The sequence below is a fragment of the Manacus vitellinus genome, unplaced genomic scaffold (genome assembly GCF_001715985.3).
Source record: "Manacus vitellinus isolate BGI_N305 unplaced genomic scaffold, ASM171598v3 scaffold_5_pilon, whole genome shotgun sequence".
NCBI lineage: Eukaryota > Metazoa > Chordata > Aves > Passeriformes > Pipridae > Manacus > Manacus vitellinus.
In genome coordinates, this window is record NW_021940682.1 from 18,378,692 (window position 1) to 18,392,880 (window position 14,189).

Genomic DNA, 14,189 nt, shown 5'->3' on the forward strand with positions numbered 1-14,189 from the left:
CTGCCAGGTTGCCAGCATAAATTACACCTTACCAAACTGAAAAGAAAACAAACAAAGCACGAGTGAAGAAAAGACATCATACCTTATGTGCCAGGTGAAAGAGCAGACGGTTCTGGAGACCACTCTTTGGTGCTGAAAGGAGAATTCAGTAAGTACTGCTGTAAAGAACAACTCAGGATGTCTATTTTTAACTCTTTCTCAACAGACATGAATGCACCCATATTCTTTCATTAAGTAGCCCAAGTCCAGTCCTTCAATAAAAGCCTTTGCAAGTCATGCCTCAGGGCAGGTTCTGCCAATTTTAGAGTGGTTTAAAGGTCTTCCTCCTTCCTATCTTCTTTCTCTGACTGTTTCTTTTGAAATCCCTGTTGAAAATAATTTTTCATTGGCCTCTGTCTTCCATGAAGCTTAAAACTTCTAGGAATCACACTATCATTTCCATGCAGGGATTTCTGGATAGTTCTCTGGGGTTTTTTTTGTGACAAACAAGCGTAACACCTTTTCAAAATAAAAAGCAGCAAGAGATAAACTCATGATCAAGGTTCCTTCTATCATATGTCACATTTGAAGTAAGTTGTGATTTATAATTCAAGGAATCTTCTCAACTTCCAGTGTATTGAAAAACCCAGTGCTGCTACCATTTTGTTGTGTATGCACCTTGTACTTTGACACTAAGTTGAATATGAGTCAGCAGTGCCCTGGCAACCAGGAAGGCCAACCATATCCTGGGGGGGCATCAGGCAAAGCATCACCAGCCAGTCGAGGGAGGGGATTGTCCTGCTCTGCTCTGCACTGGGGCGGCCTCACCTTGAATATTGTGTGCAGTTTTGGGCACTGTAATATAGGAAAGATATTAAGCTGTTAGAGAGTGTCCAAAGGAGGGGAATGCAGATGGTGAAGGGTCTTCAGGGAAAGCCGTATGAGGAGCAGCTGAGGTCACTTGGTCTGTTCAGCATGGAGGGGAGACCTCATTGCAGTCTGCAACTTCCTCGTGAGGGGAAGAGGAAGGGCAGGCACTGATCTCTTCTCTGTGGTGACCAGTGACAGGGCCTGAGGAAATGGCCTGAAGTTTTGTCAGGGGAGGTTTAGGTTGGATATTAGTAAGAGGTTCTTCACCCAGAGGGTGGCTGGACACTGGAACAGGCTCCCCAGGGAAGTGGTTACAGCACCAAGCCTGCCAGAGTTCAAGAAGTGTTTGGACAATACTCAGGCACATGGGGACTCAGGACATGACTCTTGGGGATGGTCCTGTGCAGAGCTAACGGTTGGACTTGATGATCCTTGTGGATCCCTTCTAACTCGGCATATTCTGTGATTATGCGATTCTAGTATTTCTCCTGTCCTTAGGAACAAAAGGCATACAAAAGAATCCTACAGTCAGAGCAGATAAGACTCAAACTAAGATACGGTGAGAAATTTAAGGGAGATATCTCCTTTCTGAAGCCAGTAAAGTTCATGAAATTTCTCACTCTAGCAGGATTAGGAATTCCAGTAAACTCACTCCCTATGACAAAAATTGTTAACTGAAGAGCTTTAAGTCACTAGAGCCTTTTGCTTCACTGAGAGACAAATATCATCATCCAACAGAGTTATTAATTTCTGTTGCAAGCAGTCTCCCAAAAATCCTTCCCTTGCTTCATGTATTTTTGTTAGCCTACTCAGTTAATGAGCACTCTTGTTCCTGCTCAGACCAACTAGCTGGCAACCTATGTTCCACAGAAAGGGTGTACATGGAATCTTTAAAAAAAGCAGAATTACTTACTGTGTTCATAACGCCATGAAAGTGCAGAGTTAGCAAAGCAATAGCCTGTAACACAAGGCTATAATTCTTCTGACGTCCTAAACCATGAAAGAGGGCTCAAACCACCAAACCCTCTTCCCCACCACCCCTCTGAAGATGGATTATTTTTTTTTTTATGCAACTTAGGGAGAGACTTCCAGACTTCTTACTCTTTCTCCACATAGTAAGTGAACTTTGTAACACTGTGGACAACGCCAAAACCCGGGCCATTCTGATCAGATTGGCGGTGCAAGGCTGCCCACCTACTTTAACAAGTAAAGTAAGTATTACTCCCCTTTCCTCTTCCCCAAGCTGTGTTGTTTAACCACGTTCCTAGAAAAAAGAGGACAGTGAATTGCATCTTTAAAAAGCTGCTGGAGCAGAGAAGTCCCAAAATACAAAGGCAGTATGAGAGCATTCTCACAAAACCACATCTTGTAAGATACTTCTAAGAGAGCACCAAGTTATTAAGAAGCTAAATGGTCTTCAGTCTAGGACATATGTGGGAATTCTCATTAGACTAATTATTAAAGAACAGAAAGTTTTTCTGATCTATGATCAATATTGTATAGGCAGCAGAAGCAGTAAAACTGACATGATAGTATGGATATTTCATCCACTGAGTTAGAAAGTGAGAGTACCTTAATTTAAATGCATATTCTTCACTCCACATGTGCCCCAGCTTTAACTGATACGTTTTAATATCAAAATTTAGAAGGGTTGCACATGGACTCCACATGTGCTTTTGTGTGAAACAAACCACAACCACCCTTTACAATTCAAAACATTTGGTCATCAAAGATTCCAAAAATACAAGCATGACATTGTGGGATTTACACTGAAAATAACATATTGTATAATCACAGTGCTATGGATAAAGACATCAGTGTTCCTCTTCTGAGTAGGTTTTCCTTTTTTTTTTTTCCTTTTCAGTGGGTTATAGCATTAATTTCACTGTGAAAATGGTCACTTGCAAGCAATACTCCCTCAAGAACCTAAACCAAGGAATTCTTGTTTCACCAGTCAACCAATGACTGCAGGCTGCCTTTGTAAACCTGGCATCTGATCTGACATCAAAATTATTATTTACTTCTTGGCAAAAGTTGGAGGGTTAGACCATGTTATTTACACCTAAAAACAGGCAAAAGATGAAATCTGAGTTTTGATGGTGTGCACGGATATATGGAGGGAGGAAAAAATGTCCCGCTTCATAAGATATCATATGATACTATCTATCTGATATTCTTTAAAATAAGATGCTTAAAACCCCCCACAAATATAGCCCTGTTGATAGAGTAAGCAGAAATATGGAAACATTCAATATCAGCAGTTTCTTTTCTCTCAGTGCCAAATGCATTTTTCGAGGAAGACAAGGAAACATCCGAACAGCCGAACAAGGACAGATTAGTTTCCAGAAAGAATCTGGTTATGAATATTGGATAAAGATGTTGTCAATCACTGGAGCAGGAAGTGATATAACTGCCTCATCAGCAATAATGATTTTTAAGGGACATTAGGCTTGATCTTTTATTACTCTCTGCTGCTACAGAATTTTATTGTCACTGATCTATTAATGCTACAACGAAGCACGATATTCTTTTTCTGTTCTACTTTTTCAAGACAATGATTGTACTTTTTTTTTTTTTAAATCAGTACTAAGCAATCTAGGGATCCTAACAAACATGATGACAATGCTGCACGGCAACAAACTGGATGCTGCTCCAGGTCTAGTACTGACCTTGTGCTGAAGCACTGATTGGATTGGATATATCTCTTTCCATCTATTAAACACACCAATACTCCTACACTAGGATTTTTGTCATAATCAGTGCTGTTTTTCCAGGCACTAAAGTCATAGCTGTTATGGATCTTAAAGATGTTCTGTATATTTTTATGTACTGACACTGACAGGCACCTAGTGAAGTATTTGTTAAAATATAATAAACAGCTACAATAGGAATGAAGACAATTATCTTCACTAATTATTAAACAAAAAGTTAAACTCACTAGAAATGGCAGTTCAGACTCTAGGTGGATTCCATATTGCTGCCTTAAGCAGTAAAAATATGATGAAATAGAGTCATGGACAGTGTGGCATTGGTGCCCTCTCATGAGAGTGCAAGGCAATGCTGGTCATGCATCCAGCATTAACAAATCCCATCTAACAGACATAATGCATATGCTATAGCACCACTTCACACATCGACAGGCATGGAATACACCTTAAACACATGGAGCAGGAGCTGGTAGGAATGGAGTAAGGCTGAGAAGGCTCCATCCTGACAGTAGAAAACATGACCAGAGGAAACCTTATTCTCCTGTCCCTGAGAAACAACGCCCTGCTCACCTGAATACAGTAGCTGAATGAAGCCCTCTGTGCCTCAAAACCACAGTTTCACTGGTGGAGAGAAAATGCAAGGGTACGGGAAAAGTGTTCAAAAAAGCCCGTGGTCCAGCAGTGAGGTTCACACTTAAATGCACCTGAACAGCTCAACTGTTCAGAATTTTCTTGAATGAAATTTACAGAGGACATTCACTGAAATTTTCCCATTCCCACAATACTTAAAAGGCATTCAGCTATGTTCAGTTACTTGCAATATATACACATTTCATGGCAGTCATGTCTAAGCACAGTAAGTTAAAGATCATCAAACTAATTATTCCTGGTCTGTAACTTTGACTATACTTTAAAAAACAAAACAAGGAAACAAGGCTAGTAGCTTTTAAAGTTTAAATATGTGATATTTTCGCTTGTGCACTTTGAAAGTTCCATATATGAAACTTCTTGTTCAAAACCACAGCTAAAATGCACTGAAAATAACCGCTGTTCTCAAGAAATACAGCACAAGGAGCAAGGAGATAATTTTGCATGTAGGTGAACATGCAATCCTAGGTAAAAGAAAACCCAATAACTTTTCCATGCCCACTTGTATCCGCACGTTTTCACTGGTGACAACCATCTGACACCTGGCAAACATTACTACATGCATAAGTAAAACTGGTTTGGAAAATGTCATTGTTCTTGTTAACCCATCTCTGTTCTGCTTTTGTACAATATTGCTCCTTCCAGTATAGGCTGTAAAATGAGAAGTTCTCTGTTCAGTTAAATCACATTCAGATCTGACACATGCAGAGTTGTGAAGAAGCAAAGCAACTACAAAGCTTTTCCCATCAAAAATTAAAGGGGTGGAACCCCCCCCAACTTTAATGACTGTTTCAACAATACAACCCTGTCTGTGCATGAATCTTAAATTGTAAAATTCTATTTATCCTAAAAAGACTGCTTTTCATAACAGACTTAACTGCAGCCCCACTTAGGTGCACATTTTGTGGTTTAAAAGAACACTTTGAGTTCTTACATCTTAATGCAGTGCAAGCCAACAGCTTCTAAGAGCACTACGCAGGCTTCTAAATACTTGGATCAGTTGCCAGGATCACGGTCCCAGTGTGCAAGGCTGAGTTTCTGTTCTTTGGCCTTTGCAAGGCACAGGAACCATGAGTGCAACATAAGAGCATTAGCTTCTATAATTAAAAAAATAGTAACTTGTTATAATTATTATTCATTATTAAACCAAGATGAATACTTTCAGCCTCATTCTCTCAAGACTAGATGGGCTACCATACTGCATGGAAAACATATGTTCAGCCAACGTATGAGAGCACAGATGCAAAAGGAGTAAACAAAACATCACTTGGCAGCTTCACTATGGGATGACTACAAAACAACAGTAGCTGACTTGGAAGTAACTCTACCTTCACCTCAGATGCAGGAACATTAGTAACTGTAATGTAAGCAGACAGCAGGGAAAAAGGAGAAGCCAGAAATATCTGATAGAAATTTGGAAGAAAGCCTAGAAGAGGTAAAATACAACAGTAATGAAAAACCTCCAAGGACGGATTTTTCTTTATTGCCTTTTTGCTCTACTTCTTAGGTTATATTTGCAGTAATTCTTTTTTATATGACTTTTGATATACAGATTTATTCTTTCCTAAGAGAATCATAGAATCACAGAATGGCTTGGATTGGAAGGGACCTTGAAGATCACCTAGTTCCAACCCTCCTGCTGTGGGTGGGGATACCTTCCACTAGACCAGGTTTCTTAAGGCCCCATTCAACCTAGCCTTGAACACTTCTAGGGATGGGACATCCACAACTTCTCTGGGCAACTTGTTCCAGTGCTTCACCACCCTCACAGTAAAGAATTTCTTCCTTATATCTAATCTAAACCTACCGTCTTTCAGTTAAGAGCCATTCCTCCTGTCTTGTCACTACATGCCTTTGTTAACAGTCCCTCTCCAGCTCTCTTGTAAACCCCCTCTAGGTACTAGAAGGCTGCTATAAGGTCTCCCTGAAACCTTCTGTTCTCCAGGCTGAACAAATCCCTATTCTTTCAACCTTTCCTTGTAGGAGAGGTGCTCTATCCTTCTGATCAACTTGGTGACCCTCCTCTGGACTTGCTCCAACAGGTCCACGTCCTTCCTGTGCTGGGACCCCAGAGCTGGATGCAGCACTGCAGGTGGGATCTCACCAGAGCAGAGAGGCAGAACCCCCTCCCCTGACCTGCTGCCCAGGCTGCTTCTGGTGCAGCCCAGGATACACTTGGCTTTCTGGGCTGTGAGTTCACATTGCTGGGTCATGTCCAGCCTCTCATCCACCCCCAAGTGCTTGGGCTGCTCTCGATCTGTTCATCCCAGAGTCTTCATCAATAGTGGGGTTTCCCCCACCCAGGTGGGCCCACTTTCTGAGCTTGCCCAGATCCCTCTGGATGGCATCCCATCCTTCAGGTGTGTCACTGCACCACTCAGCTTGGTGTCATCTGCAAACTTGTTGAGGGTGCACTCGATCCCTCTGTCACTAATGAAGATATTAAATAACACTGGTCCCCGTACAGACTCCTGAGGGACACCACTGGTCACTGCTGCCCATTGGGACTCTGAGCCGTGGACCATTATCCTTTGGATGTGACCATCCAACCAATTCCTAATCCACTGAACAGTCCACTGATCAAATCCATCCCTCTCCAGTTTAGAGAGAAGGGTGTTGTGGGGAACCATTTCAAAAGTTTTGCAAAAGTCCAGACAGATGACACCCGTAGCCCTTTCCTTACCCACTGATGTAGTCACTCCTTCATAGAAAGCCACTAGGCTGGTCAGGCAGGACTTGCCCTTGGTGAAGCCCTGCTGGCTGTCCCAAATCACCATGAACTTTTAATTAAGGAATGAGAGAAAACAGTTCACATCTGTTATAAAATAAACATAAAACCTTGATCCACAAGAGATTGTGGACTATAAATGCAATAACTAGCTCATGGCTTTTAACAATAATTTCCTAATTTTTAAGTGTCTTGCATATTTTTCCTCAGATGGTTAACAATAATTTTCTTAAGTAACAGCAACAGTACACGGCAAGAAGGAATTTGATTTGATTTCTAGATATTTATATGTTTGTGTGGAAAACCTATTCCAGAAAGCTAGCTCATATTTATGTTCCCTTTCACACAGAGATTCTATTACTGTAGAAATTCAGAATTATCGCTGAATTAGTTCTCCTTAATTTAATTTTAAATTTAAATTTAAATTAGTTCTCCTTAATTTGTTTTAGTACTATGCTACTTTTAGGGGCTTAGCATAACTGCAGCAATAAACACTACACAGTATGCAAGAATTCAGACAAAATAATCCCAAAATAGCAATGGTAAGCATCCTAACATTAACACCACCTACAATTTTTTTCAGCAGTATTCGAGGCAGCACTGGAAAAATGGTGTTCTGTTAAAGACTTCACCTGTTGTGTTAATACTGAAGGAAATATTTTGCTTCTTCAGGATCTTTGCAAAACCATGGAAGAGACCACAAGATGATATGGCCTCAGTTGTCAATAATATATTACGAACAGCCATCATTGATGCAATCCTAAGATGTTAAAAAAAAACCTAAAAGAGGATCCGACTTCAACAAAAATATAATAGTTCAAACTCAATACAAGAAAGACTGAAGCGATGGGAGTGGAAAGGGGAATATAGCACACTTAGAAGCTTTCAGTGGAAAAAGGACAAGTGTCATAAATCTTCAGCTATGACTCCTAACCACCAAGCTTAAGTAGCCAGAAATCATCAGTATTACAGTACTCACAAGAAAGTTTTAGCACCTTGTTATAAAAACTGGGATGCTGTTCCTTCTCCAACAATTACATAAAATCAGGAACTGACAGAACTAATGTGAGTACTCAGTTATTTTCTGTTCCCTCTCTCAGCTACACTCCCTATCTATTGTACTCCTTTCCTGATATTCCTACCCTTGCCTCCAGCACCCAAGTACCACTAACTGCACCCCCTACCCTGCCACTCATGAGGTTACCATTAACTAATCTGAAGGGGTATGAAAAGAATAACCTTCCCTCACTCACAGCTCACAGTTAATCAAGCTGCAGGCCCAGCTGTGTATATGTCATCTCCAGAATGGATTACTGTAAATCACATGACGTGAAGCTGATGACAATGACTCCAGCTGGTACAGGATGCAGCTGCTTGCTTCCTCCATGTTTTAGGTCACAGTGACATGTTGGGCTCTACTGCCCATTTATTTTTAGATTTCACTTCAAGTCCTAGATTGCAATCTCCAAAGCTCAAATTTTTGGTACATTAAAGATTAAATTATTTGTGAACACTAGAAATTTGCACACCTCTTGAACAATACAAATCACAAAGCTCTGTATGAGATTTTTTTATAGTTGGAAACAAAACATTTTCAGTTGTGGGATTTCAGCTCAGCATGAGTTCAATCCTCTTTCTGGGGATTTTAAAAAGATATGAGAATCTAATTATTTTTAAAAAATACTACAAAGCTGTCCTTTTGGAAGGCACTTCTTCACAGCAGAAGAAAGTCCATATTATTTCCTCCCTACTCTATTTTCAGTGCAAGACAAGTAGACTAATGAAAGAAAGGAGAAAACCCATACTTCAATAAGAGTTTTATCCTAAAAAGGCAAGAGTCAGAAGTTGACTGAGCTATCACTGAGAAAGCACTGAGATACTATGGTTATGGGAAACAACATAAATCACAAAGATATATAAAAAGTGATGGGCAACAAAATGAAACTACAGAAACATTTTTAGGTAGTAAGAATTGCCTTGGAATCTAAATTCCATTCCTTTAAATGATCCCATGCATGTTCAGATTAAAGCAGGACTGTAATAATGTGACTGCAGTGAACTCCATGCCTTGAAGAATCAGATACCTAGTATCTGACTTACAAAGCAACAAAACCACCTACTAAGTCACTCAAACTATGTAAACAGAGTTCTTGTCCATATCAGGGAGAATGCTGAATTCCCTCAGATGCTTATTTTTTTATAATTTCACTAGCCTAATTTGCTTCATCTGCATGGCTCAGAGACACAGAATCAGTCAAAAGAAAAGTGATTTCTTGTTACTAGTCGATGTATGCTGGGTTTTGTATTTAGAAATTAATAAGAGGAATGATTTTCCAGATGCTTCTTTCAGTTCCTGCTGCTCCACATGCCCAAGGTATTTTTATGAAGCAAACTGCATCACAACTGTCCTGTTAAATGAAAGTTAAAAAAACAACTCCCAAACAAAAACCCAAACCCAAACAACTTTGGTCACATGTATCCTTTATTCCTATGAAAATAAAGCATTGCATACTTTCTCTGGAAATCACTTTCAGTGTTCGAGTCAATAAGCAGTCCTTTCCAACAGAGACATACATCTCACCTTTCAAAGCTGCTTGTTCTGCTTGCGTGTACATCCCCAGAAAGAAGTACGTACAGGCAAGGTTCACCCAAACATCTGGATTGCAAGTTGGTTGTTTGGTTAAGGCCTCATACTCCTGTAACAGAAGAGAGGGTCGATTTTCAAAAAATGTGTAATAGCACACATATGTATTAAATATCATTCTTTCTTCCACCATTTTACAACATATCATTAAATTACTGAGATCAAACAACTTATTCTGAAGTTCTTTGCAGTTCTTACAACAAAACTATTACATCTTAAACCTAAGATATGTTCCTAACTCTTTTTTGTTTACAGCAATAGAACAGACAACAGGGACAAGCAGTGCTATAAATCTCCACTGTGTGAACATGATTTCAGTCAATATTGAAGTTATAGAGATATAAAAAATATTTATATTGTAAACATGCTGCTTACATTTATAAACTCCAACATATCTAAGTTATAAAGACAGCAATATAATCAACTTTTCTTCAGTCACTTCTGATGCTTTCCTAAGTTCTCCTCCAGTCAAAGCCTGGGAGCCATAAACACCCGGGAAGTCTCTTTGTGAATATTTACTGGAGTAAGTGTTAAACAGGTTTTTGTAAACCTGTAGGTAGTGTCTTAGTCTATATCTAAGCTGTGGACTCCAATGTGTATTCTAAATCTGAGGTTATGCAATATAATACCACAATTGCAGGAAGAAAATTTGTTTTGGTATTATTAATAACTAAAATAAATATTTTTAAATAGTGTTTATTTAATCTTTACCTCCTTTTTTTACTTTCTATTTTTGTGTATGTTTTATAGTGACATATTAGTACAGTAGTACAGGTATGTAATTTATAAATGTATAGATGTGCATACATATTGGGGGTGTGTACTCAAAAATTTTTTATTGATAGGGATGCATGAACAAAACTGTTTGGAGACCACTGCATTAAAACACAAGCCTATAAGTTGGTACAGGGCAAATTCAAGATTTCCTTATAGATAAGATTAGTAAATTATAGTAAATATTACTAAATTGTGCCTAACTTTACCATTTTCCATTTTAAGATTTACAGCCAACAGCTATAGAAAGCCACTAGATACCATATTCTGATATTTCTTGCACATCCACATTCATTCCACATATTTCACAGAATATTCTGAGTTGGAAGAAACCTGCAAGGATCAAGTCCAATTCTTAAGGAAATAGCCTGTACAGGGATTGAACACATGACCTTGCTGTTATTAGCACCATGCTCTGACCAACTGAGCTAATCTCAGGTACATATCCTTTAATACTGCCAGATAAACTGCTTAGTTTCTTGTTATTGTGAAACAGCAAAAACTTAACAAATCAATCTTTCAATCTACTTTTCTTAAACAAAAAAGTTTTTGCAGCTACCAAACAATGACATTCCTGAAGATAAACATCTTTGCTCAGTGTAACATAGGTATTAGAAAAAGAAGCAAGGAGATCTCTCAATGCCATTTTATTTCTTTCTGATAAATTACTAGGAAGGACCATCCCAGTGAAAGTGCCTGCTGCTGGTGCTCCTGCTCTCCATCCATCCACATCCAACAGGCAGCATAAGGCAAAGCAGGCAGAGTCACACAATGTTCTCATAAGACCTGCTGAAACAATGTCATCCACATACTCCCAATTACCATCAGCCTCTCACCCCTCCCAGCAACACAACCCCTTGCTGACTCTATACTTGTCCTCCAAATATATGAATTGAAATTTCCATCTGCCTAGAGAGAGTTTAGCAGATTGAGCCACCGGGGGTGGGAGACTTCTTACCTCTGGGAAAAAAAGACAGATATATAGATATAGAGATATATATACACAGCACTAGATAAAATAAGCCATGCCCAAAGGACAATGAATCCCAAGAACAGAAATATGCTGACAACAACAAAGTTTGTAGTTTGCAAGCAAAAAGAATTTTTTTTCTGTTGCTAAGTGAAAGTAAACTGCACTCCCAAACAGAGAAGGTACTGGTAAGGAATGCCCTTAAAAGCCAGCTCAGTCTTGCCGGTACTTCAGGGACTAGCTATCCAACAATATTTCAAATAAATAAATAAATAAAAACAATTATAATAATAGAAAACTTTTACATAGAGGCCAACCTTTCCTACTGAGGCCAGTTTAATCTTGACATAGACCTGTCATGGAGTTCTGAGAGACAGGCCACTGCTGTTTATTGGGACCATCTGGAATCTTTCAAAATCCATTCAGATTAAATGCACCCAAAGGTCTCTTTCAGCTAGGGCTTCAGGCAGATTAATTAGAAAAGACGAAGTGCATAAACACAAATCAAGTTCTGGCTTAGCCTTTCAAAGCAAGCAATAACTAAAAAGTGCTCAAGCTGTACCAACGTGGATCTATAGAAACACAGTAAATAAAAATTAGGACAATTAGTGCTCCTTATCCTGTAGTTCTGGGCCTTGCACCCAGACTCTGTGCTCTTGCCCCTTTCCTCACTGAAAGGCATTCAACATCAGTTGCTCAAAGACTACCTCACAAGGGCTTTACCCCCTCCTCTCCAAATTAACCAACAAAAGCAAGCAAATGAAATACTCTGAAAGCTTTCCCAACAGTCAACCTTGTGGCATACTTTTGCCATCCAGGAGCATAACAACTTCTTGCTATTCACCCTGCTCCACCTCACACCCCTATCACGAGACACGTGCGATTTTCCTCAAAAGCAGGCTGCCAGGATGATTGCCTACATCTACAGACACAATGCTGAGGCCATCTCACTGCCCTTATTACTTGTCTGGATTCTCCAACCTACAAACACAGATCCTGAAAAGCCAATAAACAGGCCAACTACACAGCTGTCCCACAAGTGCTCAAAGGAGGTATGGGGATACCCATCATAACCTGGCTAGAGTCGTAACAGAGAAGTCTAGAGAACTCCCAGAGCTAAAAATCCATCTTCTAATTTCCAGCTTCAGCTGTCAGTAACTTGAGTGTACCTGTATTATCACACTTTCCACAAAAGTACTCAAGCAAGACAAGACACTGCTCATGGACAAACCCTTACCCAAGTACAGTCCTGTTCCTTCCCTGAGTTACTATTTGACTGAAATTATCCTTAGCAAAGTCAGGGTGGCAAGAGGTCCTGTCCACTGAAGAGGTGAAATGGTTCCTACTTCTCTGCTAGGAGGGAGGTGGCAGATTGGAGAGTCTGTCACGGGCTACATGTAGTTTGTGATATTTTGACAGAAATGATCCCTTGAAGGCTCTGGCCCAAGGATCATGCTTTGCTCTCGTGTGTGCAGCTGATGGGCCAAAATGGCATTACCATGTCCAACAGCTGTACCATGCCAGAATCCTGTGTGCCTAAAGCCCAGTCAGAGGGTGAAACTTGTTCTTGAATCCAACCAAGCACTGCATCTGCCCTTGCCAATTCCTCTCTTAAATGTTAAATACCTTAAATATATGTATAATATTATATAGATATAATAATACCCTCCCTTTCCTAGGCCCCAGCTGCTTCAATTTACCACATCAGGCAGCTTAGAAACAGAATCATTGGACTGATGCTCTGATTCCGGTCCTTGGGTGACAGCGGGAAATTTTTCAGGAAAGGTTTAAGATTAGAGCTATGAGCAAGTCATGGCAGAAAGATAGGTGGGTTTTTCCCCATTAGGGACAATAGATGTGGAAGACTCCAGAAAACTAATTAGATGCTGCCATCCACTAGGGAAGCTCTGATTGCGATATGATGCCAGGAAGATACAAGCCACTCAGTGTTAGTAAAAATAAGTTTGTCAGTGAAGGAAGTTAGTCAGTCCCCAGGGAAGGGCTGTACTGTGACTGCTGGAAGAGTCAAGCCCAGTGCAATACCACTTGTAAACTGGTGTACAGCAGTAGGAATGATCCCACCAGTCCAGTGTCAGTGGCACAACCTTTCAGAAAGGCATCTACTACTAAGAAGGGGAAAGTGTGACCCTAGTGAAGCTGAGGTTAGTGCTCTACTTAGAGCATATTTGACTGTTGTTTGTGTGCCTGTGCTAAGAGAGTGTGAATTCTCTCACATGAATGTGACAGCGATTTTACTGTCATTCTCTCTGGAAATATTCTTGGAGCTGAAGGTCTGTGTGTTTTTCACTTTTTCCCCATTTCTCCCAGTGATGGATGATGGCCACCTCACCCCAATTCCCGAGCTTGTCCAAAAGTTGCTGTGCAACTGCGAAAGTATCATTACAAATAAATGGATTGAACAGCATAATTTCTGAAGACTCTCATAGGTACCCCATAGGTATATGGACTACAAACCATGAACTGTGAATATAGTGACACAGACTATGTGTTGTCACCAGAAGGCACACACAGGAGAGTAAATAATTTAGATTGTGTGCAATGTCATTCTGGAGAATTCTGCAGAATCTTCGACCCATAGTATTTTATTTACAGTGCTCTTGGCATTCCCTAAAGAATGCTCCAAGATCTCAAGTGTATAGATAATCAAGGAATTTGCCCTTGAGAATACAGCAACAGTGCCTTTGTAACACGGCAGAGGAGATGCAGCATTATACTTCAACCTTGAAGCTAAGTGAAAGGCAGTTTAGTCTCCACAGTCAGTGGAGTGGTTCCCGCAGGCTTAGGAATTACAACTACAATGGTCAGTCTCCAAAGAAACTACGCCGAGATGCACAGGCTCATTTCCCA

General features: G+C 40.1%; 1 protein-coding gene across 3 annotated transcripts in view; it reads right to left on the bottom strand.

The window, feature by feature from the left end:
- The window catches only part of TTC26 (tetratricopeptide repeat domain 26), a 45,781-nt gene that overhangs the window by 28,286 nt on the left and 3,306 nt on the right, over positions 1–14,189 (bottom strand). For all 3 annotated transcript variants that reach the window (XM_029963638.1, XM_029963639.1, XM_029963640.1), the window contains exons 3-4: positions 9,515–9,629; positions 83–132 (exon numbers count right to left, since the gene is read on the bottom strand). In XM_029963638.1, coding sequence (XP_029819498.1) covers positions 83–132; positions 9,515–9,629 — 165 coding nt within the window. The remainder of the gene's footprint in view (positions 1–82; positions 133–9,514; positions 9,630–14,189) is intronic.